The sequence below is a fragment of the Buteo buteo genome, chromosome 16 (genome assembly GCF_964188355.1).
Source record: "Buteo buteo chromosome 16, bButBut1.hap1.1, whole genome shotgun sequence".
Lineage (NCBI taxonomy): Eukaryota > Metazoa > Chordata > Aves > Accipitriformes > Accipitridae > Buteo > Buteo buteo.
The window spans coordinates 20,088,815-20,113,590 of record NC_134186.1 but is presented as its reverse complement, the minus strand read 5'-3'; the positions used below and the strand labels follow the sequence as shown (position 1 = coordinate 20,113,590).

General features: G+C 34.6%; 1 protein-coding gene across 5 annotated transcripts in view; it reads right to left on the bottom strand.

Annotated features, from left to right (window-relative positions):
* Nucleotides 1-24,776, bottom strand: part of USP47 (ubiquitin specific peptidase 47) — a 57,248-nt gene that overhangs the window by 15,200 nt on the left and 17,272 nt on the right. For 2 of the 5 annotated variants that reach the window (XM_075048097.1, XM_075048100.1), the window contains 17 exons: nucleotides 24,551-24,754; nucleotides 23,490-23,606; nucleotides 22,185-22,323; nucleotides 20,421-20,517; nucleotides 19,736-19,881; nucleotides 18,842-18,921; nucleotides 17,857-18,006; nucleotides 11,570-11,665; nucleotides 11,333-11,485; nucleotides 9,765-9,932; nucleotides 7,303-7,434; nucleotides 6,532-6,608; nucleotides 6,164-6,219; nucleotides 2,800-2,912; nucleotides 1,784-1,888; nucleotides 556-763; nucleotides 18-133 (listed from right to left, as the gene is read on the bottom strand). In XM_075048097.1, the coding sequence (XP_074904198.1) occupies nucleotides 18-133; nucleotides 556-763; nucleotides 1,784-1,888; nucleotides 2,800-2,912; nucleotides 6,164-6,219; nucleotides 6,532-6,608; nucleotides 7,303-7,434; nucleotides 9,765-9,932; nucleotides 11,333-11,485; nucleotides 11,570-11,665; nucleotides 17,857-18,006; nucleotides 18,842-18,921; nucleotides 19,736-19,881; nucleotides 20,421-20,517; nucleotides 22,185-22,323; nucleotides 23,490-23,606; nucleotides 24,551-24,754 (2,157 nt within the window). The remainder of the gene's footprint in view (nucleotides 1-17; nucleotides 134-555; nucleotides 764-1,783; nucleotides 1,889-2,799; nucleotides 2,913-6,163; nucleotides 6,220-6,531; nucleotides 6,609-7,302; nucleotides 7,435-9,764; nucleotides 9,933-11,332; nucleotides 11,486-11,569; nucleotides 11,666-17,856; nucleotides 18,007-18,841; nucleotides 18,922-19,735; nucleotides 19,882-20,420; nucleotides 20,518-22,184; nucleotides 22,324-23,489; nucleotides 23,607-24,550; nucleotides 24,755-24,776) is intronic. The other 3 variants (XM_075048098.1, XM_075048101.1, XM_075048099.1) reach the window with 2 other exon arrangements.

The window sequence follows — 24,776 nt, the reverse complement described above, 5'->3', positions numbered from 1 at the left end:
TAATGACTGTAAGTTACCTTTGAAATTAGCTGTTTAAATTCTGAAACTGTTTGATTCAAATAAGCTCGTACACTTATTGGAGGAGCAACAGATTCAGTCTTTAGGTCAACTACATGAACCTTTACCATGACCTCTGCAGCGAAGAGAAAAAAGAAAACAAAACCACATATAAGAGAATTCAACAGGCAAAGAAAACACACATACGCTTGTCTGATGTACTGATTAAGGGGTTGCATAAATACATGCAAACAGTAACTAATTTGAAAAGTGGTCCAAATTCAAAATTTCATTTCCAGATTAATGTTAATGCCAGAGACAAAAATATTCCAGTTTGACAAATTTTAGTGTACCTTAGAACAGTTTCAATTAGAAAGAAGTTGGCAACACAGCACAGTATGTAGTTCTGAGTACTGACTTCATAAAATCTAGTACAACAAAGTTTTTCTTCCTTCACACAGCATAATGAAGTTCCATGTTTTACAATTTTTATTTTCATGTCATCATGCAATATATGATTTTAGTCTATCCTTGCCTATATGTAATTACGTGTCTTACCACCAGGTTTATAGCACTGGAAAATTTGGTCAGGTCGTCTTGTTTCCAACAGTAAGTCAAACATGTATGTTGATTTGACACCTCCAAGTAATAAACCCATTGGTGTATCCTCTTCTCCTTCGTAAGATCGTTCCAAGTAGTCATGAAACTCATCGTATTTGACAAGACGGCAGCAATCCAAAGGAACAGCCTCTTCTAAATCCATTAGCTAAATCATGCACACACAGAAAAAAAAAACCAAAACATTTAATAATGGTCTATTTGTGATTTTAGTTTTTCCCCTGTAAGCTAGAAGTATCTCAGTACATGTACATCCAGGAATCCTTTGAATGCACAGATTTCAATTTGGTTTTAGAGAAAACATACGAATACATCATATATATTATATACACACATGCATGTGCAATATAGATGCACGGCTTTCAAAATCAAAAAAGAAGCCTGCATCAAAATGCAGAGAAGAGGGAAGTTTGAAAAGTATGTATATAAGCACATGAAGTCAGAACCTGGAAGTATATTAAGAGGAATACATTGCCAGCAGTTATACCAAATGGCATCTTAGAAGCCTGAGGAAGTCATAACTACTAATTATATTTCATGCATCTCAAGGAAATGTTAACACATTCCAAATCTGTAACTGCCTTGCTGGTACTCTCCCAGCCAAAGACACATATGGCAAGAACCAAAGAGTACAAGTAGGTAAGCAAGAATAGAAGTCTTCAACTTCTACCTGTTTGTGGAAGGCACAGATCAACAGATGCTTTGGTGCCCACTGATGTTATTGCATTACTTATGCAGGAAGTTTCTTGAAAGAATTCTCTTATTACGTATCTAATACAACATTTTTACTGCAATACAAATATAAGCATTCAGAATCCTTTCAACTTACTGAGGCTATGGTGAGTCCAACAGCAGCTCTCACTATCTGATTTTAAAATAAGTGTATGTAAAAATCACATAGCCTGCCCTTTTAAAAAGCAGTATCATTCCAGTCGGAAATCCTCTGATGGCTACTAACAGAAAACTCGGTCAATAATCCCCAACTAGAACATCTCTTAATGCTCCCCCCTCAAAACCCCAAACCAACCCCCCAAAACCAACCCACAACAAAAAAACAGCCAACCCCCCTCAAACACTCCCACAGCATTATAAATTTAAAAACTGAAGATACATAATAGCAGAAAAAGTTATATCTAGCAATTAAACTATTCTGTTATGCATAGCATACCTTGTAAGCTATTTCCACAGCTTCCTTCAGTGTCCTGTCCTTATGAACCTCTAATTTGTTCTCCATCATTATTTGTTTTGTAGGATGCATGCAGAACAATTTAATCTATGAAATACAAAAAGAAAAAATCATCATGAAGGTATGTGCAAATACCTTTCACATTCAAGTACGTTTACATTTACAACCCCATATTCAAACAATCTAATACAAAATATATCCTTAGCTCTACTTCAGCTACAGGACAGTTTCCTTTCAGCTGGTTACACAACTGCAGATAGAAAACGTCAAAGACAAAGTAGATAGCACTACTGTGTATGTACGTGTGTTTACATCTTTTTGCAAGCTAGGGTACAACATCTATAACCAGAACATCTTTAAACCGTAACCAGCGTGCAAATCCTCCAAAACAAAATGCACATAGGAACGATGAATGTGAAACTCCTTTTTCACATACAGAGTTACCTATTTCACAACCATAGAGAACCTTCTAGTAAAACAATCACTTGATTCACAGGTAGACCAGCTGACTGTCATGCTTGTAAGTCATAGACAAAATATTTTGTTTGTTACTATTGAATCTAGGTTGGAAAAAGGTTCTGCTCTTTCTGCCAAATAATAATTTTAAATTAGTTTAAGAAACATCATTTCACAAAGCAAAGGGTCACAACATGAAAAGATTTAACAGTACAAAACACCTAACAGAGCATTCCATATGCTTTGGAATTCTTTTTGCTAAAATCAAGTGATGTCAGATTAACTATAGTTTTGTTTTGGTTTTAATACCAATTCCAATTCACATGGAAGACAGGCACTCAACAAAAATCTCTGGTGAATACCTCTAACAGATGCGTCCACTGTGTGCAGCCTTCCAAAAGGTGTACAATTCATTTTAAAGAGTTATTAATACAAATACACTTATCACAAGAGCCCTTGTATTGTAGTAAAAAATTATTATTTACTATAGAGACATTTCTTGCTAGAAATGTATTGTTACTTTATTCAGCAGAAATTCTAACCTTGCAAGTGTTGCGTTCAATTTCACGTTGCCTCTTCTCTTGTTCTTCCAGCTCTCTCTCTTTCTGTACCAACTGTTTAATATGCTCTGGATACTCATGTGCCTCAAGAAACTCTGCCAGTAAAAAAAAAAGCAATAGTTTTAAAAAATAAATTTTTCCACAGTGGGCAACATCTTAGGAAATATGGGTATATTTAATAGTTAATCTATCTTGCCTTCTTCCCTCTCTCTTCTCTGCCCAGATTTCCCACTATACCACGTCCTGTTCTCATTTTCATGATTAAAATGAAACCAAAGTCAGCCTTTTATTCCCCTTAATTATACATCAGCAACACAAGAAAATGCTATTAGCACAAGATTAATATTCCAGTATCAGTAAGGGAAGCTTTGCTGTTGTAAAGAAATATACTAAGACTTGAACCTGTTTTTACAATAAAGGTAAATTCTGTTCTAGAAAGTGAATTAGCTGATAATAAACGTCACGAGACATCAGGTATTGTCTATATCGTAGTAAAATAAATATTGCACTTAATAAAGATTAATGTACTTCATGAGATTTTGTTTCATAAAGAGAAACAAAAAACAAAAACAGAACATGCAATACTTCATTAAGTCAAAAAAAAAAAATCTACTTTTGCAAATACAGTTGTCTTCCAATCCTGGTGCCACTCCTATTGCAAGGAATTGGGCAAATAATTTTTCGAATTTAAAGATGTGTTTGGCATGTTCAAGTAATCTGAAATAGCAGATTCAGTTTCTTCATTTGCTTGTTGAGGAATTAACAATCATAGCACTTACAGGAAAACCTATTTCCAAAGGCAGCTCTTGACCCATAGACTTTGTTTATGGCTGCTATTTATTCTTAAACTTCATACAATTTACAATCACTTCTTGTTCAGAATGAATAATATTGTTTCAATGACTCAAACATTGAAATGATATTTTTTTGGGTTGCTCTTAAGACTTACTACTTTATTAATTTGTTGATAAAAGGCTTTAACAGTATCCTTCTTGTGTTGAATCCACTTCAAAACTATATAAAGCACCTACTTCAGATACTGTTACTTTAAAATGAAATAACATATTTTTGTAACTGCACTGTCCCCTGTATCATGAATTCTCAGAAACAAAGAGAAGCCAGCAAAACTAATTTTGTGAGATACTTAGTTTTTCCCCTCCCTCCCTATTTCCTCAAAGAAAATACCATTGTTCAACTGTATCGAGAAAAGAGTAGAAAAGTAAAAGAAAGAAGTAGAAAGAAGTAGAAAAGTAGAAAATAGTAACATGTCTGAAAGCACTCTGTGTATAATGAAACAGATTGCTGCTAAAAATAAAGGTGGTTTGTGTTTATTAGGATGTTGACATGAGATGACAAATTTGCTCCAAGTATCATAAAACACTTTTTAGAATATATTGATATAGAAATAGTTGCAAATCTACTTTTATTAATTTTAGTATTGTTTTCTTGTGGTTTTTTTTTTAAATAAAATTTAGTATAAGCTTAGATTTTTTTTAGTTTGCATTCCAAAAAACATTAAAGCTTGTTTTACTCATCCTTGCACTGCTCATTTCTTTCCTTATTCTTGCTAATAGTCATCCTCAGTTTCTCATGGTGGAATTCAAAATTTTACCCCAAAAGCAGCAGTTAAAGGAAGCAGACAACTATTCAATTCCCTCCAAAATATTTACAGCAGCAGAATAAGATAAACAAAATGTTATTTTCAAAGGTATTTTATTCCCTCCTCCACTGGACACATTACAAGTTGGTGTGTTACAAACTTTCTCAAGTATACAAGTCTTTTCTACGCTTGCATGTTCTTCAAAAAGAATGAGTAGGCCCCAAAAGCAGCTACACAATGTGAGGTGCCAAAGGTTTCAGTTGTAAGATTCTACTCTTAAGTAATACATAATTTCAGTTCACCAATTAAAAACAAAATAAATCCAGCTATCAAAATATTCTCCCTACAAAGGATGATTTTAAGATTCTTGAGAACTTGAATCTATTCTTTAGGCCACCCAACCTCTTCCTCTTGAGCATTTAATGGAAAAGAAGAAAAAAAAAGTAGGAATGCAGAGATATTAGAAGTTTTTTAACTGCCTTTGAAAGTTTTTGTGGCTTCTCATCTGCTTAAGCTATTAGGAAAAATTATTCATTGACTGTTCTGACAATTGAACTATATACACCCCCAAAACTTAGAACAGTCTGCATTATTTATCAGCCTAACTTCAGCCAGGCTACAGACTGACAAATTACCCTTTGTAAGTGCAGACTACTGAATTCTTCCTTTAAGAAAAAATAAATACAGCTTTGATGTTGCAAGCAAATTAATCTTTGGCTCAATTCAACCAGTTAGAGTATTAACAAAAATACTTGATTCTTCCAGGCACTTACTGCTAGTGAGAGCAAGTGTGGCTAGCCACTGCTGCTCTTGCTCTCTTTCTACAGCTGTGATTCTAACAAGGGATTAAAAAAAAGGGGAAAATAGCAAACTAACATGCTTCCTTCTATTTTGGTATTAGTTAAAAAAAGTTCTATTTATCAAAATTTCATTTACTACTGCATCATTTAGATGTGCTCAGATTTTAAATGAGAAACATTAAGTGTTTTCAAGCAAATAATAGAGTATTAAAAATATCTACAAGAGAAATCCTGGTAGTTTACACTTATTAGTAATATGAAAGACTAAGACCCTATGAAATTAGCCAATAGTTGAATGAAGACTCCAACCAGACATTCCTGTTTTGAATCCAAATAGAATCTTCATTTTCCACTGTACCATATTTCAAAGATTAATCGACCTGTCAGCTATTACATGGGGCCAGGCATCCTCTAAGCCCTAGTGAACTAATCAGAGATGAGGGGAATAAAAGACAGTGAAATCCAAGATTTGTTTCTGACTATGTAACTTATACTATATTTTCTCACCTCTTAACTGAAACACAAACAATAAGGGCTGGTTATAAAGTGTAAAACTTTGTCATTATGAAGTTCTTACATACTCATTTTTAAGAACATAATTTTTATTCCACTATCAATCGTGACACTATATAGCATTACATTATAGCTTATTCAGTGTCACTCAGTATATGTGTTTGTCATTTCTATGGTATATAAAATACTAAAAAAAAAAAAAAAAAAAATCAGAAAATTTATTTTGTGATGACCTCCTAATGATCCATAAAGGTTTACTATAAAAAGAGTAACAAAAAGCCATAAAAAAAGGCTTCCTATATAAAAGTTACTTTAGTTTACCCTAAAAATACCAATACCAACATCCTCACAAAAATTAGTACTCATCACACGTAAAACATCTCCTTATTCCACAACACAATCTTACTAGTGAAGAACTGGAAAACATACTTACTTGCATTTCTTGTGGGATCCTTCAGTCTGTATATCAGCATGTATGCATTTGTGGAGCTGTAGAGAAAAGAATAGTTATCTGAATTTCTCAGATACGAGGACAATAATTACTTCAAAAGTTGTTTGTTTGTTTTTTTCCCCCAGTAAGGAGCTATCATACATATCTTAGCAATACACCAAGAAGAATTTTCAAAAACAAATATCATGTTATTTTAATGATCCGAAACAGCAGTTAGCATAGTTCTTACAACTATTTGAAGCATCTACTATTACTTTTAAGCTAACACGTTAAGCACATATATCTTGGCCATTCATCTGATTACACTAAAACACCACCAGAAAGAAAAGTAATATTACGGTACTACTAACCTAGCAAAAGCACTGGAATAATAGCCTCTGCTTCCAGAAGATCCACCATATGTTTTCTTAATATCTTCCTGAGTTATCTAACAGAAAATTAATTTAATGATTATTTGAGAAACTTGCACTAATCAAGATGCATTTATTCTCATTAGGAAAAATGGCATTACATAGTTAACATGCAATATTAATACTTCTAATTTTTTAAAAATATTTCTGCTTATCTGCTGACTGCAAAAAAACCTATTTCAAAGTGATCTGCCTCTTCTTTTTTAGAAGTAGGAATTTCTTAGAAAAACACTATCCAGGTTCTTGATTGCAGTAATGTTTATGAATACATGTAACACCTGAAATGCATCAGCAGAACAGGTTTAACAGCACAATCTGGGTTGTAATGGATCTACAAATACATTTCTCTAAGCAAGAAATATTCTTCACGTGTATAGAAGGCAAAATTCTAAATCCAGCCTGGTCTGTACATGAATAAAGGCTTCTTTATGAACCACTCCCCCTTCACCATCAAGAAGAAACACTCTTCCCCTGCAATGCTCAAAACCCCATACAGAAGTAAATAAACCACCCTCCCTAGAAATCAGGTAAGCTAATGAGTGAAACATGTATATGGCAGGACATTAGGATGAGAAGATGAAACAAAGTAAATGCTTGAGACACCTGCACATAAAATCAGCTTCATTATACGTCAGTGAAAAACGACATGCAAAATAGAAACTTATTGGTTCATCTATGAGTACACAAGATAAATAAAAATACCATTTTTACCTTGCTAACATGCTGATCGTTAAAGCTGTACCACTGGTCATCACTAAAAGATTTTATACAGGCATAATAATGGCCACCAGCAGCACTTCCAGAATGAACCATAACAGAAAAGAGCTCATACAGTAAAGAACTCTGGGGAAAGAAGAAAAAGGTGTGATACATATGAAGTAAAGGTAACCAAATGATCATTTAAAAAAATTTTTAAAACAATTACACAAATCCAAATATATAAATAGTTGTACATTACAAAACGGATTGGTATAACAGAAGCGCATCACTGCAACAGACACTGAACAAAATTAGAGGTCTGATATGCTAAACATTATACAACAGTATGTAATAATGGAAGTAAAGAGGAGTCTCCCCTTTCGTTGGTGGGAAGAGAGAAAGAGAAAAGACTAAACAAGAAAAAAATAATCATGGAAACATTTTTGAACTGGCTTAATGCATTACTGTTACTTCTTTTCTGTAAAAGCTCTGAATTTGTGAATTCTTAGCTAGATATATATGAAACATATCTCCACACAAGAAACAAAAGTAATGACTAACTTGCCTGTAGCTACAAAGTTTAGGCTTATTTGCTATCACCCTTCTCTGTATTCTTGAAGATTGCTTTTTGCCCCTTCATGTATATTGCAAACCAGCAACACGCCATTCAACGCTTATCAGCACTCTACATTAATTTCTCTCACACCACTCCAAGTTTGCTGTCATAAACCTTTCTATTCATAACTAAAAGGATGGAAATAAATGGTACTAAGGACATCCATTCAGTGTTGTGTATACATTAAAAAAAAAATAAGACTGAACAACACTGACTCACATAGGTGTTACAAGAATTAAATTTTTTTTAGATTGTATAGAGGAAATGCTCTGTAAATTCTTAGCATGGACTACTGCATCCATTATTAAGATATCCAAACCAAAAAGCTAACAGCATGGCTTGACAGCTAGTTTGCCTAGAACAAGTAGTATGTGTTAATTGGGCAAAGCTACTGTCAATACTAGGACATGACATTTGCATTACAGATACATTACAATAGTCTGTCCCTATTCCAGTCAAGTGACTATCTATTAATTGCTTTCTTTTTTTCCAGCTAAGATTGACAGTGTTTAGAACATTTATCAGAAAACCCTCTCAAATGGTTTAACATAAATGTAAACAGGGACAGATGCACACATTAAAATGCAAGTCAGCCTTTAAATATTTATGGAAGTAACAGTTGCAGCCAAACAGCTTCCTAACAAGTCTGAATAAAACCTATTGGCCAAACTTCAGGTGAGCTCACTGAATAACGACACATGAAGTACATACTGTAGACATTACCATAAAACTCAGAGGAGTTTTGATGAATTTTGTATTGGCAAGAAAACTCAGGTTTCTCGAAGATCTGTGCTAATCTTTATGTCCCACAGAAGGATGACTGCTATCCTAGACTGACTGGCTGCTCAATTCCTTTATATTAACTCAAGATGACCAAATGAATATTTAACATTTAGACCCATGGCCTCATCTATATGGCCATTTTTATAAGGACAAGAAACAGATGGCAGAGACTGATCAAAACTTTATAATCTTATCCTACTAAGCTGCAAGACGCTTTTGCAGCCAAAGCTGGTAGGCCTTTGACAATTGGCCTCAAAAAAAATCGACTGCTCACAAGACAAAGCAGTCTTCAATCTGATGGTCTGCTGCCAAAACAAGTTACCTGGGAATTCTTAGTCTGACAAGCTGGGAAAACCTTTATTCTCAGGTGACCTTCAAAATCAGTTGCATGCTTTCCTTTGCTGTAATATCAGTTTTTGGAATTTGAATAAAACCATACACTCCTACTCCCTCACACCCAATATCAGCATTAATTATATTTTTATCGTTTATATTTGTGGTGGGTTGACTCTGGCCAGCAACTAAGCACCCACCCAGCCAGTCACTCATTCCTCCCCTTGAGTGGGATGGTGGAGAGAATCAGAAGAGCAAAAGTGAGAAAAACTTGTGGTTGGAGATAATGACAGTTTAATAAGAGAAGGAAATAAGAAGAAAAAAAAAAAAAAGATGCAATGATGCAAAGGCATTACTTACCACCTCCCAACCAGCAGACCAATGCCCACCCAGTCTCTGAGCAACAACTACTTTAGAAAGCCCCCAGTTTTTACTGCTGAGCGTAACATCACACAGCAACAAATATAGTACAGAATATCCCTCTGGTCAACTCAGGCCAGCCATTCCAGCTACGTACTCCTTCCAGTCTCTTGCCCACCCCTAGCCCTACTCATTACAGGGGCAGAATGAGAAACAGAGAAAGCCTTGGTACTGTGCAACACTATTCAGCAAGAGTTAACACACTGGTGTGCTATCAACACTGTTCTAGTCTCAAATCCAAAACAGAGCACCATACAGGCTACTATGAAGAATATTAACTCCATCTCAATCGGACCCAGTACAACCTTTTTTTTAAACGTACCTTTTCACTGCCAGCTTTAGAAAGTCTTTCTGCTGCACTATTGCTTTCAAGGCAGATTCCTTCATCAACTCCATCGTCATTAGAAAAATCATTGCTCATCTGATCACTGTGACAACTGCCTTCATTTTCAGCTCCACTATCAGTGCAACTCTCAGTCTGAGGAGACTTCTTAAAAATAAAACACATACATACTAATATTATACAACATTTAAAGTTACACGGAACAAGAAATGACAATACGGTTGTGAAATTAAAAAATTCCAATCTGCAAAACAATGAAACTCCTCAAAAACCTAGAGACCTCTGCAATTCAGCATTGAGAACAGACATGTTTCTGTTAGTAACTGTCTTCAGTTCACGTCTTAGATCAATATTTTCTCATCTCGTGTGCAACTGAGTGGCAATTACCTGGTTTCATACTTGACAGGATTATATCTGTTACTAGCCTATTCCATTCAATTAAATATCTTGTAAGTCTAATATCAGGTAACAAATCCTATTGTAACATGGGCCTGTTAATCAGAACCGATTTGACTGGAAATATTTTCATCCACAGTCAAAGATTTTTTTTCCATTTCAACTCATTGGACAGAGTCAAGGTATTATAGTAAGACTGGTCAGTGCTCTATTAGCTTAAAAGCTTGATGTCAACAACACTATGAATACAGTTCGTTTAGTACAGGTCAGTATATCCATCTCTTACCTGATCCTCTTTCCTCTGGATAATTTTTTTGATTTTCTGATAGTTGCTAATTTTGTCTCAAGTTCTGTTCTCCCAGATCAATCTTCATTCTCATTCAGCCCCCCCAGTAACACTTTGAGAGGTATCAAATTGCTTAAATGGCACACTTCATAAAACAAAGGTTTGTATAGAGTCAGAAAAGCCTCTCCATATGCACATCAGCGCAGTACTTCTCTTATGCCACTATGAACTAGCAAAGTGACATAATGTTTTCAGGAATGAAATTAGAGGAATAAATTTAGTCTTTAATGCAGAAGGCACATTAAATGCTTTTCAGCGAATGTAACTGCACAACATGAATTTTGGCCAAAACCAGAAGAGTTAAAAGCCAGATGGAAGTGAAAAACAAAATTTTAAAAATCTAATTTCTACAGCATACACAACATTGTGAGTCAGAGGAAAGGAATTAATCATTAATGTTTTCTGGACTAACTTCAGTGTCCAGAGTTTCAAAACTTTACATCACCTCTTGTGATCAAAACAGATTCAGACACAAGTCGAAAAAAAAGGTTTTATTTCAGATTTGCAGTATATGTAGAAGCCCTGAGAGTTCTGCTTTTAAATCACTCATGTGAAGATAGAAGAAATTAGGAACAGCTTTTTTACAGAAGCATGGAAACCCTATAGTGATGAGAGAATATGCTTCCTTTTCAGTATAGCAAAAATCCACATGGACAGATTTTAAAAGTTCAAATTAAAACATTGCCATGGTTAAAGAACATTTATGTAGATGAATAATGTTGTTAAAATGGGTTTATTAGACTGACATTTTAATTGAGAAACTTTAACTTTCTTGAAGACTTTTCTCTGAAACCAAACACCTTACCTCATCTTCAACATCAATGAAGACACTCATGTCTAACTCCTCAGGAAAAGTCATACGATCATTGAGTTTAATTCTGTGCATAGTGGTATAATCAAAGTCAAATCTCTTCAGCTGTAATGTCAGCAGATACGGAAAATGCAAGAACCGCAGACCCTAAATGAAGCAAAGACAAGATTATGCTACCATTGTCAGGATTTACCAAAAGCAATTTTCGCAAGTGATTTGGACAGTCTTTACCTTCCTTGCATCACATTTCTTCTTACATCGTTCACAAAAATACTGATTGGGGCCATCAAGAATCTCAGGCTGAATGAAAGCATGCAGTGCTTCTTCCTAATAATAAAAAGATGGTACCTGATTTTTAAAGAATGTTTACTATGTAGGTATAAATCAGAATGATAAATTTACAATGAGACTGCAAACGCATACAACTATTTCAATTAAAAATACACCCCAAATTTGATTGACAAACTTTGATACAGACACAGTCAGGAAAATATGAAGAGAAACCAACCTCTCCACTCAGCCCAAGGTTAAATAGTCAAACCACAATTACTGCTAACTATATTTCATTCAGTATTTGATGAATCCAAATTGTCTTTGTTTTAATAAACATATGAAATAAAATGACATTGACTCCTGTTAGCTTGCACACCACATTTAGTCATGTCTGTTGAGTCAACTGCTGTGAAAACGAGCTTATTTTCTAACCCTGCTTTGGCCCTGTTCTCCCAGAATTTTGAGATGATTGTTCTGCATTTCAAGAGGAGTTTTTCCCAACAGCTACCATCCAATAATTATGGGGGGGTGGGAGGGAGGTGGCAGCAAAAAATGTTACTCAGTTCCTCAGCGCCCTGCCTGAAGACCACCTTAGTCCCATTCTACAAAGGGACGTGGAAAACTACATTTGAAGATATTATTTCTAAGTGAAAGGTGGGGAAAGGACCGAGGGAGAGTATTTGAGCTTCACTCCCAAAGGAGTGAGAATCAGATATGGCCATCTTCTACGAAGACAGAACTAGCTTCCTAGCGTAAACCTTATGAGGCAACTGACCAATAACTGCACTTTTGTCCTCTGACAGCTGCCTAAAAGTTCTGTCACTAATGCTTAAATCCAGGAGTTTAATGATTCCTACTTTGCTCCCCTCTACAGCAAACAGTATTCAAAATACAACCAAACTGTCCTCCCCCTAATATAATTTGCAACAACGATGTTGCATATAAGTTCTATATACTTGAGAACAAACTTGTTCAAACAAAATTGACTAAGAATATTGAGATGGGTTCAGTGAAGAATTTTACCCAGAGATTTTAAAAGTTAAAACCTTTAACCCAGTCAGCTTGGAAGCCAATAGGCTCTGGGTTTCTAAACTCCAAGTGGAACCCCTTAGTTCTCTGTTCACCTATGGAGGTGAAAACAAATACAACTTGCATATTTAGACATTCAGTTGAAAGCAAAGATGATCAACAGAAACAATGTTTTTAAAAATCATTATCTCTTACAAAGGACTGTAGCTGTTCCCTGAAGTCTGAATAAGTAAGAAGGGGCTTAACTGGGCAGAGTAAACTCATCAATTTTAACATGGCTGGCACAGAACTTAAGATTATTATCTACATCATATTGTTTGATAAGTCACACTTTGGGAGGAAATCAAGGATACGCCAAATTCTTCAAAAAGCCTCCAATTCTTCCCTTCTCCCTTCTTTCTTTCTGAGAACTCAGGGAAGCAGCAAGAACAATAATACAACAAATGTTTTAAAACAGCTCTGTTGCTGTTGTAGGAGTAAGGACTTTTGAAAAAGGACTGTATTCAGGGTGACAACTACTCACAAACGAAAAATGTGCCAAACTCAATGAACAACTGTACATTGAAGGCAGTCATCTCACTTTACCATTTTTGGATCCAGCCAGAAAAGCCTTTGAACAGCCCTGAAATCACAGCTCTTAGGCAGAGATACTTTCTAGACATGTGAAAACATTTTAGAGTCTGAATTGAACTGCTGTCTACATATACTTCCTAAATGCTGCAGAGGCTGAGTTGCTTTTTACTCAAGGTCAACAAATAGCTAATGTTTAGTATGATTATGCACTGAAATGTGAGGAATCTTATTCTAAAATGTAAGAAAGAAGACTAAGCAAGTTATAACCCTGCTTAGAAAGGGGAAGAAATGGATTACTCCATTTTCACTATTCTGTGAACTAGTTAAGGAATTAATATTCAGAACTATTTAAATGAAAGAAAAAAGTTAATAACCACAGAAAACATGAAGTGTAGAAAACATCACATAATGACCATTCATTCATAATGAACTCTTATGAATCAAATGCCAGTTATGACAATAAAAATATATTTCAAGTGTACGAAAAAACTTGCAATTCATGCATCAACACGAATATGAATGAATGGGAATATATGAATGATGGGACATAAATGGTTATGTAATGCTTACATAGACTCACATGATGTGCAATTTAACAAGGAAACATGCTACAAGTTTTTACATATGGAAAAAAGTAATGATCCTTCAGACCCCCCAAAACTGAATGAAGTATTATTACAATACTCTTGCAGTTTCACTGCTTACCACACATAGCAAGCTATGCTTTGAAAAACCTGATTAAAACTCTTGAAAACTCCAGTATTTTTGAGCTATATGAATTTCCATGTATTTTTCAATCCTTGTATAAGGAACATCGCTGTTTCTCAGGGTTACTCATTTGTGTCTCCTGCAGTTTCCTCCTATATAATCTTTACACCAAAGTTAATTCTGCTGATAGGGCGTTTCTTAATACAATTCCTATTCTAATGCAGTTCACCATTTTCTACTCTGACAGTTTACTCAGCAAAACCAGTGACAAAGCTTCTACGCTGCGCAACCTATCACATGACATCTCCCATTTTTGTGCAACTCTACTTTTAGAATAAATGTTACCTTTGAAGTTATCTTCAAAGAGGTAACTATTATGTAGCCTTAGAGCTACCATGCATTTCCAACATTCCCAACACACACTTCAAAATATACTGTATATGACTAAGCAATAGATTAGTATGACAAAGGCTATTTCAACTTTTTTTTATAGTTCACAGAACCAAAAGAACAATATAGGCTGAGACTTCTGGAGATCATCTGATCCTAACTCCCCGCTCAAAGCAGGTCCAACTTAAAGCACATTGTTCAGGGCCTTGTCCAGCCAAGTTCTGAGAATACCCAGTTTTCAATATTCTGATTATGAGTTTTATAACACTTAGCATACTAAAATGCCATAACAAACAGTTCAAACTAATTATTGTCTGGCAAAAGATAGGCACTTCGGACACACTCTTCACAAAAATGCATTATGATATAGTCAGTAGTTTGACAGGTATCTTACTGCAAGCATTTGTAAATGTGTAAATTTGCAAAACCTGTGAGCAGGAGTAGTAAAACCTTTATGAAAAGTTACACAATAAATAGCAAAAGGCAAAACTGTTCTTGGAGAAAACTAGAAACTAAATGCCATCTCAGATTTTCAGAGCTCATCTAGTTTTCCCATGTCCAAATAATATGCTCAACTAAAAATACAAGACTTTGTTGTTACCAATGTAGCTTAAAAAAAGTAAATATCAAATCATCCATATTCTAACTGCCTTCAACAGTTTTAGTTTGGCAATGACACCACAAAATAAGTTCACACAGAAGTCCAAATTAATTTCTGCCCAAAAGTGGTCTACTTGTATGCGTACTTACACCCTCAAGAGAAAAACTAACATACAAAAGATGGTGGAAACTAACAACACTTAACAAAACAGAACTGTATGTGCTACATCTCCGGAATACTTGTATTATTACTAGCCTTTTGGTATTACAAAGCAATTTCCACTGTTTTCTAAGTAACATAATTTCAGCATTCCAGCTGGATCCCCATTGCATCCACTCTTCTCTCAGCTGTTCTTCATCTTGCAAAATTTTTAAGTTTAGCTTATGTCTACTGCTGTTAAATTCAGGCATCTATACAAAAGATACCAGTACCTACAAGAATCAGTATGTGAATTGCTGCTCCTGTTTACCTCCTTGAAATAAGCTATATATTTTTATATCTATATTTCTACTGACCTCCAGAAAAGACTGATTCAGGTTTTTTTAAACCATATTCTTGAACAATGCAGATAGCATAAGTAGTTTTTCAGAAACTATCTTGAGATACATACTGACAAGATCTCAGTGCCCCAGAGCTGCCCTAATGAGTTTGCAGCTATGTAGTCTTATTACATGAACTTGGAGGATGGAGTGGGGAATCAGAAAAAATACTTCAAAATGCAAAGCTTAAAAACATACTGAAGAATTTCAGAATTAGTTCGTATTAGGAAATAAAGCAAGCATAACATTATCCTTCCAGTTCTCCAATATTCCCGTGTATTTAGAAGTAATACATATATATTTATAGGTAAATGCAACATTTTAGGTATCTATGTTTTTTGGTAGTACACAATGTCGAACAGTGGGATAATACACTTTATGCGGCATTCTACAGATTAACCTTACTTAAAGCTCATACATCCATTCTCTCTTATTAGAAAGTAATGGAAAATCACTTACCTCTAACTAGAGTTCTTTGAAGGTAGTATCCTCCTTAGATCCCCTATCTTGGGTTGTGTCGCCTGCTGCAAGTTCCCTCAGGAGCTGACTAGCAAGGTCTAAAAAGTTTTACATTCCCTTCTATAAGCCCTATTAGCGCATGTGTGAAGTTTTTGCTCTCTCTCTCATACCCTTTTACCTACACCTACTAAATCACCACCATCTATGGATCAATGGAGGATACTACCTTCAGAGAATTCCATTTAGAAACAGGCGATTTTTCCCTTCTCCAAAAGCAAGTATCCTCCATATCTCCCCACTGTTGAAGACTACAAAACTAAAAATTACATCTGCTATAGATAATACAAATGCAGGGAGGAGAATCAACTGAATATAATCAGAATACGAATTAAAAAAGCTCAAAAATTGAAGCATCAATACAAATTGCAACCATGTAACTCTGTGTAACAAAAATCTTAAAACTATTTTCCTCAATGTTGTAAACCCAGTAAATGCCGATTTACAGGAGAAATATCAAATACTACTGAAATTAATCTGATATTTAAGTTCTTAATTGTTCAAGCTTTCTGTGTTTTTACAAATATACAAAGTCTTTTTTTTTAGCATTCCACTATAGACTTCTCTACTAACAAAGAAAAAAATTTCAATTTGAGACACATGTACAATGCATTGTTAAAATGCAGAATACAACTACATGAACTGAATAGTTTTCATTACTTTATTCAATAATGAGATTTTTTTGTTCTATTAAAAATTACAAAAATAAATTTTGGTTTAGGCAATATTTCTAGAAACTACTTTTAAAAGGTGAAAAGGGAAGCCATCTATATAAAATATCAACCTGTATCAATACAGCATCAATTAGCTGGATAGTTCTAAAATATTTTAATGTGATCTTAAAAAGAATTCAAAGGACTTTACTCTTGAATCCTTTATGTGAGATCCATGTCCCTCATATCTTTACTACTTCAAGATTGGTATTTAAAGCTTTAAAGTATGAAGTGCTTTGAACCTACACTGCAGTTTCACCTAATTCTAACAATTCTCCTCTTAACAGAATTACTGTTAAGAATCACAGACTATTGGTGCTTAAAAAATATTGCCAGCATACTAAATACAAAAGGAATATATATAATAAATAATCCTGGTAAGCCAATTACATAACCAGTGTTTGTTTAAAACAACCTTTACTGAAAGACTTGTTTGATTTATTCTTATTCTTTCTCACAACTTCATCCATAGTACAAGTATTTTAAGCCACAACAGTGGAATTTCACCGTTTGTAATCACTTCTTTTCAGGGGGGTGGAAAAAAATAAAACAAAGAAACTTCCACATATTTACTAAGCAATACATACGCTTGCCAACATCAGTAATGCTGGAGCAAAAGTGACCAAGAACACTGATGTACAGTAGGATTTTTTACTATCATTAAATTGCTTGTTAAAAGCATATGGTATTTGAGAAGTGAACTTTAAGAAGCACAGCAACAACATGGCAATTAAACTAAAAATTTTAAGTCAAAGTTCCGTTCTTTCACTAAGATTTTCAACAATGCTATGAATATTTAGCAATGTGCCAATAAAGAGAACAACCCAAATATAACTCAGTGATCTCAAAAATATCTCAAGTAAATGCTGAAGATTTTATCAGGAAGAAAATAATTGATTACTGCAGCCCTAAGGCAATAAAGTTGCATTTCCCCTCCCCTTATACATGCACCAGTAGGACTCATTGAAGGGCAAAAGAAAAAAAAACAAAACAAAAAATAAACCAAAAAGCCAAAAAAAATCTTCTAGAACTTGCTAGCTGGTTCACTGCACAAAGACGAACACCCCAAGATGGAGTATCTAGGATGATACTTACCATGTAACAAATTATACCACTGTCGCATTATGTATTCTATGTGTGTATGGATGCACTATTAGTCAGCATAATAGTACACACCACGCTAGCAAATGCCTGGTTGGAGCCATATGGCCGGATGACCAAAGGAATATCCAGGTAAGTGTCGATTCTCCAGCCTTCATAGCCACATTCTAGACATCTTACATAGTCCTTCAGTTTGCCTTGGTACAGCTGATTTATAAGATCGGCCTGAAACAAACAGATATTCAACAGAACTTTAAACACATTTCCTTTCTTTAGTTTTACAAGAAAATGTCTTTTTTTTAATTAAGTCTTAATTGCATAGCTTCACATTCAGAATACCATTCCCCAGCAGGACATCCATCTCTTGATTTCTTGTTTTCCCCTGCCCCACCACTGCACAAAACACATATCAAATGAGCTTCTCAAACCACGATATAGAAACTTCACAGTGTACTTTATGGCCATGTCTCAAGAGTGACTACAAAACTACAAAAATTGAAGTTTATGTTTTAAAAACAAGCCTGATCTTGCAGACATTGTTAATAGATTGATACTGCAAGTCCTTCCCTGTGTGTCCAGAGGTAGATGCTGACAGATAAAGAAGTACTTGCCGATCTTACAAATCTGAAAATTGGCCTACAAGTTGGCTGCTTATCAGAATGTAGCATGTGTTACGAATATATTCCTAACTTTGTCTTACATTAGAAGAGTGGGCTTGAGCTTCAAGAGCCTGCAACATAGCCTACTAAATACTGACAGTAAGGAAGCTATCACAGGAGTTACAGTCACTTTCTGTGCTTCAAATAAAGACTAAGTATCCAGAGTTCAGAATATTCCACTTTTAATTGGGGGGACAAAAACATAAGCAGCACACTCTTAAAGTCGTACATTATAGTAGCTTAACTATTGCATCAAACAATAAAATGGCAACTATTGCAAACTTTCAATAACCTGGTATTTAAAATTCAATTAACATTTTTCACAATCGTCCCTAAAAAAAAAACCAAACAAAACCCCACAATACCACACTGCTGAATGAAGAAAGTTTTTATACACTTACCTGTTCTGTTTGCTTCCATTTCTGCTCCAAAGCATCAAACATGACTCTGCAAAGCTCCTGTACATCATGTTGTTGCCATGCTATTGGAAATGAAAATCAATGTTAATTAATACAAGAGATGTTATTAGCCCCAATACTAACTGTAGCCTCAGAATACTTCCTAGAAAGCTACTGATTTGTTCAAGTGTGTCCCTATTATTTACTACACTATTCACTACTGGGCCAGTGTTCAATTCCACCAGCAGCTGCCTCTCAAGTTAAGTTAGAAAAATAAGCAGCCAGCTTGCAGACAATGTTTGTGCATAAACAAGAATTGCATACATAAGCAAGAATATGTAAAAATACCCCAGAAATGCTAATATGCACTGTTGTAAAATAAACAGGTTCTGACTTATTTCCCACTTTGCACTGATTCTCTAAAACTCAATTTTCAACTCCTTATCATCATGTGATTACTCCACGGAAAAATCAGCAGATTATCAGGCAAAATTACACTATACAAATGTCAGGAAGACAAAAACAGTGTTTGATTTTATGGAATTATCCGTATTATTTTCTACTTAAGTGGAACTTGTGCATTTCACATTTGTGATTCAAAACACATGCAAGTTTCTCATAAACAGCTACTTTAGAAACAATTAACAACTGTAATGATAGCTTAATTACAAAAATATAATGCTTTTTACTTTAATAGCCTAAAATTCAGACATTTCTTTGAAAGTCAAACACACACCACAAAGTATTTATTTAGGCTATTTTGTTTCCATTGAAACAAAGTGGATTCTAAGAATTACTTTTAATTATTCCAGTATTTTTCCCCTATCGACAGCAGTTTAGACCCCTAACAGGCAGCTTCTGAAGCAAATCACACAAGCTTAATAGCTCCATTATTACCCTCACTACTATCCCATCCAAAACTCCGTGTAACATCTGTTGTTTCAATTGCTCTTTTTTTGCTGGTCTGCAGTAAAACAAACAGTCTTTGAAGCTGGTAGGGGATACTCGTCACAGGATCCTCTTCAGATTCTTCAAATTCCCATCTATTGACAACACAAGATAATTGACAATTAAAAATGCTTTGAAAACATTACTCAAAAAGGCATTTAAATCAGCATTTATTACATTTCAAGAGGTCTGCAAGATTAGAAAGGTTAACTGAAGCTCTGCTTCTTGGGAAAAGTCAAATGAAATTGCTTTCCATTTCTGCAGTAAACAACAATACAATTCTTTAAATGTACAAATCCAACACAAAATAATTTTGAAGCCATTCACTGCACAAATACAGACATGAACTGCACTTAGTATCAAAAACTTAATTTCAAGTTTGATGTTTTCGAGATGGAGCAAATTCTTTAAAAAGCTTGCCCATGCCACAACCAATAACATATTACTTTACTAACTATTTTACTAAAAATCTGAAGCTTTTAAGCAGATATAATTTATAAGTCTATGCAGCTTGACTTCAAATATGCTTTTCAATATCCAAACAAGGAAATTTTGACAGGAGAAATTCAAAAGGGTCTCCTACCAATATATACCAGCACAAATTCAAGAACAGGTTTTTATTCCATATACTCACTTATATAATGCATTTCTAAATTCAGGAGTCATGAAAAGTGTTTGTAGAAGGCTGTTCAAGTAGCAAGTCATTGCTTGATTTACTAGCCCCACATAACCTAAAAATACAATAATGAAATGGAAATAATGGAAAAAAATGGAAAAATACTTTCAGAGTTAAAACATTTGACAAGAAACATAAACATTATCACAGAACTGTTATGAACTGCATCCATCTGTTGTCATTTATTGTTATTTACACTATAAAAATTGACGGAATATTATAATTGCTCATTTCTGAGAGCAATAGAAGGTAATAGTTTGCACAACAGCAATAATTTCCCTGAATGACCCAAAGCTATTTTAGTGACCATGAATTATGTTTCACAATAACAACCAACATTTAATGCTGAATACTGCACCAATGGGGACACAGGTAACTTTAAATATTTTAATAGTAGATTTAGATATTTTACAGAACTAGAATTTGTTAAGAAACAGTTGTGTACTAGCTTACTTATTGCCTGATGTCAACTAAAAATATCAGAGTTATAATGTAAATATAACTTGTATCTGCATTGGTTTGTACTATCATTTCAGAACTATAAATTAAAAAAAATAATAAATCTCTAAAGTGCCCACACATTATCTTCTAAAAACTTCTCCCATAATAATCAATTAAAACAGGTACTAAAAATCAGTGTGATTTTTACTAGCTGGAAAGGGAATTATTTACTTATATTCCTTTTAATGTAATTTTAAGATTTTCTCCAAAATACACAATATTAACAACAGCTGATAAGTAAGCAGCATATACTGAAGCATAGTGTAATAAAGAAATTAAATATGCCTATTTATACTCTGAAGCTCTTTGTAAGTATTAAAAAAAATAAATCTCAGTTCCATACTAGTAATGAAAAGGCAGCTACTCCATGCAAAACACAAGCACCTTCTGTGAAGAGACTGAGTTAGAATGTGTATTTTATTTATTACTCTACTCTATACAGATCATCTTTTCACAGTTATATTAAATGAAGAAAGGTATGTGGCAGATAAACTTTTTTATCTCTCAAAAAAGTCTTGAGCATGCTTGAATTGATGTAATATGTCATCTTTGTCTCTGCTCAACAAATTTAGTATCAGCAGCTTGTCTCATCACTGAGCTGTAACTTGCTGTCTCCTCCTGCCCCTGCACAGCAAAGGCACCCAGCCAGCCTCCTGGGATCTGCCCTGGCACTTGCCTGCAAAGCTGAGCTGCACTTCCCTTCCAGAGGGAGTCTCTGGCTTGCTGGTGGGGAACCAGGCAGTGGAGGATGAACCTCTTGGGGAATCATGGTGCAGGCAAAGAAACTGCAACCAGGGGCTACAGTAGGAAGACTGCAGTTAATGCACGAACTGCAGAGATTTGGCAACAGCCCCTCTATAAGAGGGTATCAAGTACTCATTAAGCTGTGAGTAAACACACAGCTTGATATGAATCCTTTTTGGTAATACAATCCTGACTACTCAACTAGGGACACAGCAGCAGTTTAATACTGAAAAGGGGGGCCCCTGACAGAGTTTGAATTGCACTGTCCCAAGTAAGAAAAGGATGGGGTACAGCTCTTTGGTTCCCAAAAGTGATAAGAGAATATTGTAGAAAACATGATGGAAAATGCAGTAGCAATGTGGAGGGCTTTTTTAAAATAAATTGCAATTTATTTAGAAAATCTTGAAGTACTGCTATTTGAAAATATGCTAAAATAGTTACAAATTAGCATTGCCTTTACAAGAGAGAACAATATACCTGTCTCCGATTTGCTCAGGACTGATGAATAAGAATAGCTCTGACTGACGTAGTCATTGGTACAGCCAACAGAGCCTTCTCTTGGAAGAGGGCCTATAAATCTGTCTTGCGCACTGTCATCTGTTGTACCTGACTCCTCCTGAAAACACGAATACACTGATTTTATGCACAATTTAGACAACAAATTTTTACTGAAGTACCTACAAGTTTACTTTTCTCTTGTGGCTAAATATAAAAAAAAAACAACAAACAAACAATTGTGCGAAGCACATCACACAAATTTTACAGAATTGCAGATATACAGTTGCTTGTGCAACTTTAATTCTGCCCTCCAAATCCTCGACCCCTTGAGAAATCGTTCCTTGCATTAGTGGAAGCAAATGCCCTTTAGAATACTGTATAATCCAATACAGTACTATAACACATACAACAAACAAGTTTGCAATTTGGCATCTCCTATGTCTCAAGTTTTCTGCACTGAAATACAGAATGAGATTTTTTTCAGATACAAGAATTACAGTTAAATATTATTTCAGAATCACCCTCAAATTCTGATCTTGTGCACAATTATTTAGACATGGGGGGTTTTTTCCACTTTTCAGGTAATTAAGTCCACAACAAAGGCTAAGTAGGTCAGTATTATGCTGACATGAGAGCAGAGTAATAAATCTTAATGTATCACTGGTCTATCCAATCCCTGATTTAAATAAACTGCAGCTGTGTTTATCTTTCACTGCATCACATATTTGAGAAATAGGAAATTTCAAATATTTTGTTACTGCAAACAGTTACTTCTAGCAACACTGACAACTCTTCTTACATATATATGTATTTTTTTTTCTTTCCTTAAAGCTAAATTTGGAAGCAGGTAACTGTTGTTGATACAAGACTGCCATTTCTGACAATCCTGTCAGAGTGGCCTAATATTGCTTTCAAACACCCAGAGAAAAAGAATTAGGTATATGATTAAACCTATATTGTTAAGACTTATCTCTAAACATGTCAAAGATTAATTATATAACCTTAGAAAATTACTCACAGCAAAACATTACATAAATATTTGACAAGCATGAATAAAAAGCGACAGCAAATCATTACTAATGGAATTGGTCCTACTCAGGAGAAACTTAGAAGTGTAAAACAGTAATCCAAAAGTCTGTTGAGAAGGTTCCTGAAAAAGCTTATTGTATGAAATATACAGCCCAATTTTATTTCATTTTCTGATCTCACAAAAGCAATACACAGAACATACATCTCTCTCCCCCAACACTATAGCTTATGTAGCTGAGTGAAGATTTCACTTACCGGCATTGTATGAGGCTGCTCACCATCTCTGTCTGTCAAATGCAGAAAGTTCTTCTTCCCTGGCTCAAAACCAGCATCGAGAATAGTTTTGTCACTGTTCTGATCTATTGGAGTCTGCTAAAAAAAAACCAAAAAAACAAAAAACAAAAAACAAAACCACCACTTTTTTTTTTTAAAATCAGATCTATACACAATTAACAGAGTCCATCCAAGTACATTGCTTGAAGTAGCATCTGATACACTAAGATGAAATGAAAATAAATAATTATCCAGTATAAACAAAACATACTCATCATTAATACTGAAAGAACTTGGGAACAGTTTAAGGAACAGTGTAAATTAAGTATTACAGTACAGTTTAATCCTTAGAAGTTGGTTAACCTATTCAGGAGTTGAGACACTGGTCTACAAGTTTCTTGCAGAACATCAAACCACCTAGTGTCCTATACAGCTTGCATATACTTTTTTTTTTTAGGAAAAAAAAAATTCAGCAAGCATAAACATGACCTGAAATAAAATAACATCTATTTTTTAAGGAATCTTATGAAGTTTTCTAGATGCATCTATAGAAATCATATTAATTAAAACCAACACTGATTTACAATAAAGCACAGAAGCAATATTAATCATAATTTTTTTGTATGTAGTAAACTCAAATAGGTGTAAGAAACATGGAAAGTCACTACACAACATGCTTCCAGTTGAGAAGAAAACATTTCTCAAACAAGACCACAGGAAACAGAGATGAATTATCATGGGTATTATTATTAAAAATACATACTGATAATGAAAACTAGCATTACATCTGAATGATCATAATCGTTTCTTTTGTTTAATTATTAAATACATGTACCAAGAGCACATTCTCAGACTAAAATGTAGATATAATACAAAATAAAATGCAGCCAAATCAAAATACTGGTGTCAGTCTGCTTTGGTGCACCTACTACAAATTTTTACAGGAATTAAACGAGTACTACACAATACAGACAGCACTTTTCTATAATGTGAAGATTTAAATGTTTGCTATCAAGAGGAAATGAAAAGCACTTTTGCCATACCGTATCAGTTACATTATCTCCATTTCCCCACATTAAATCAAAAGTTCCATTCACGTAGCCCACTTTTGAAGCCACATCTTCAAACAGCCTTTTAAGTGGTGTGGAAGCTGGCAGGTTCAAGGTAACACGCTCATTCACTGTCTTGGAATTTGTGGTATCTTGTATTATACACAGCACCCTGGGTTCCTCAGCAGCACTTTCCACCTGAAATGACAGCAGGCAACAA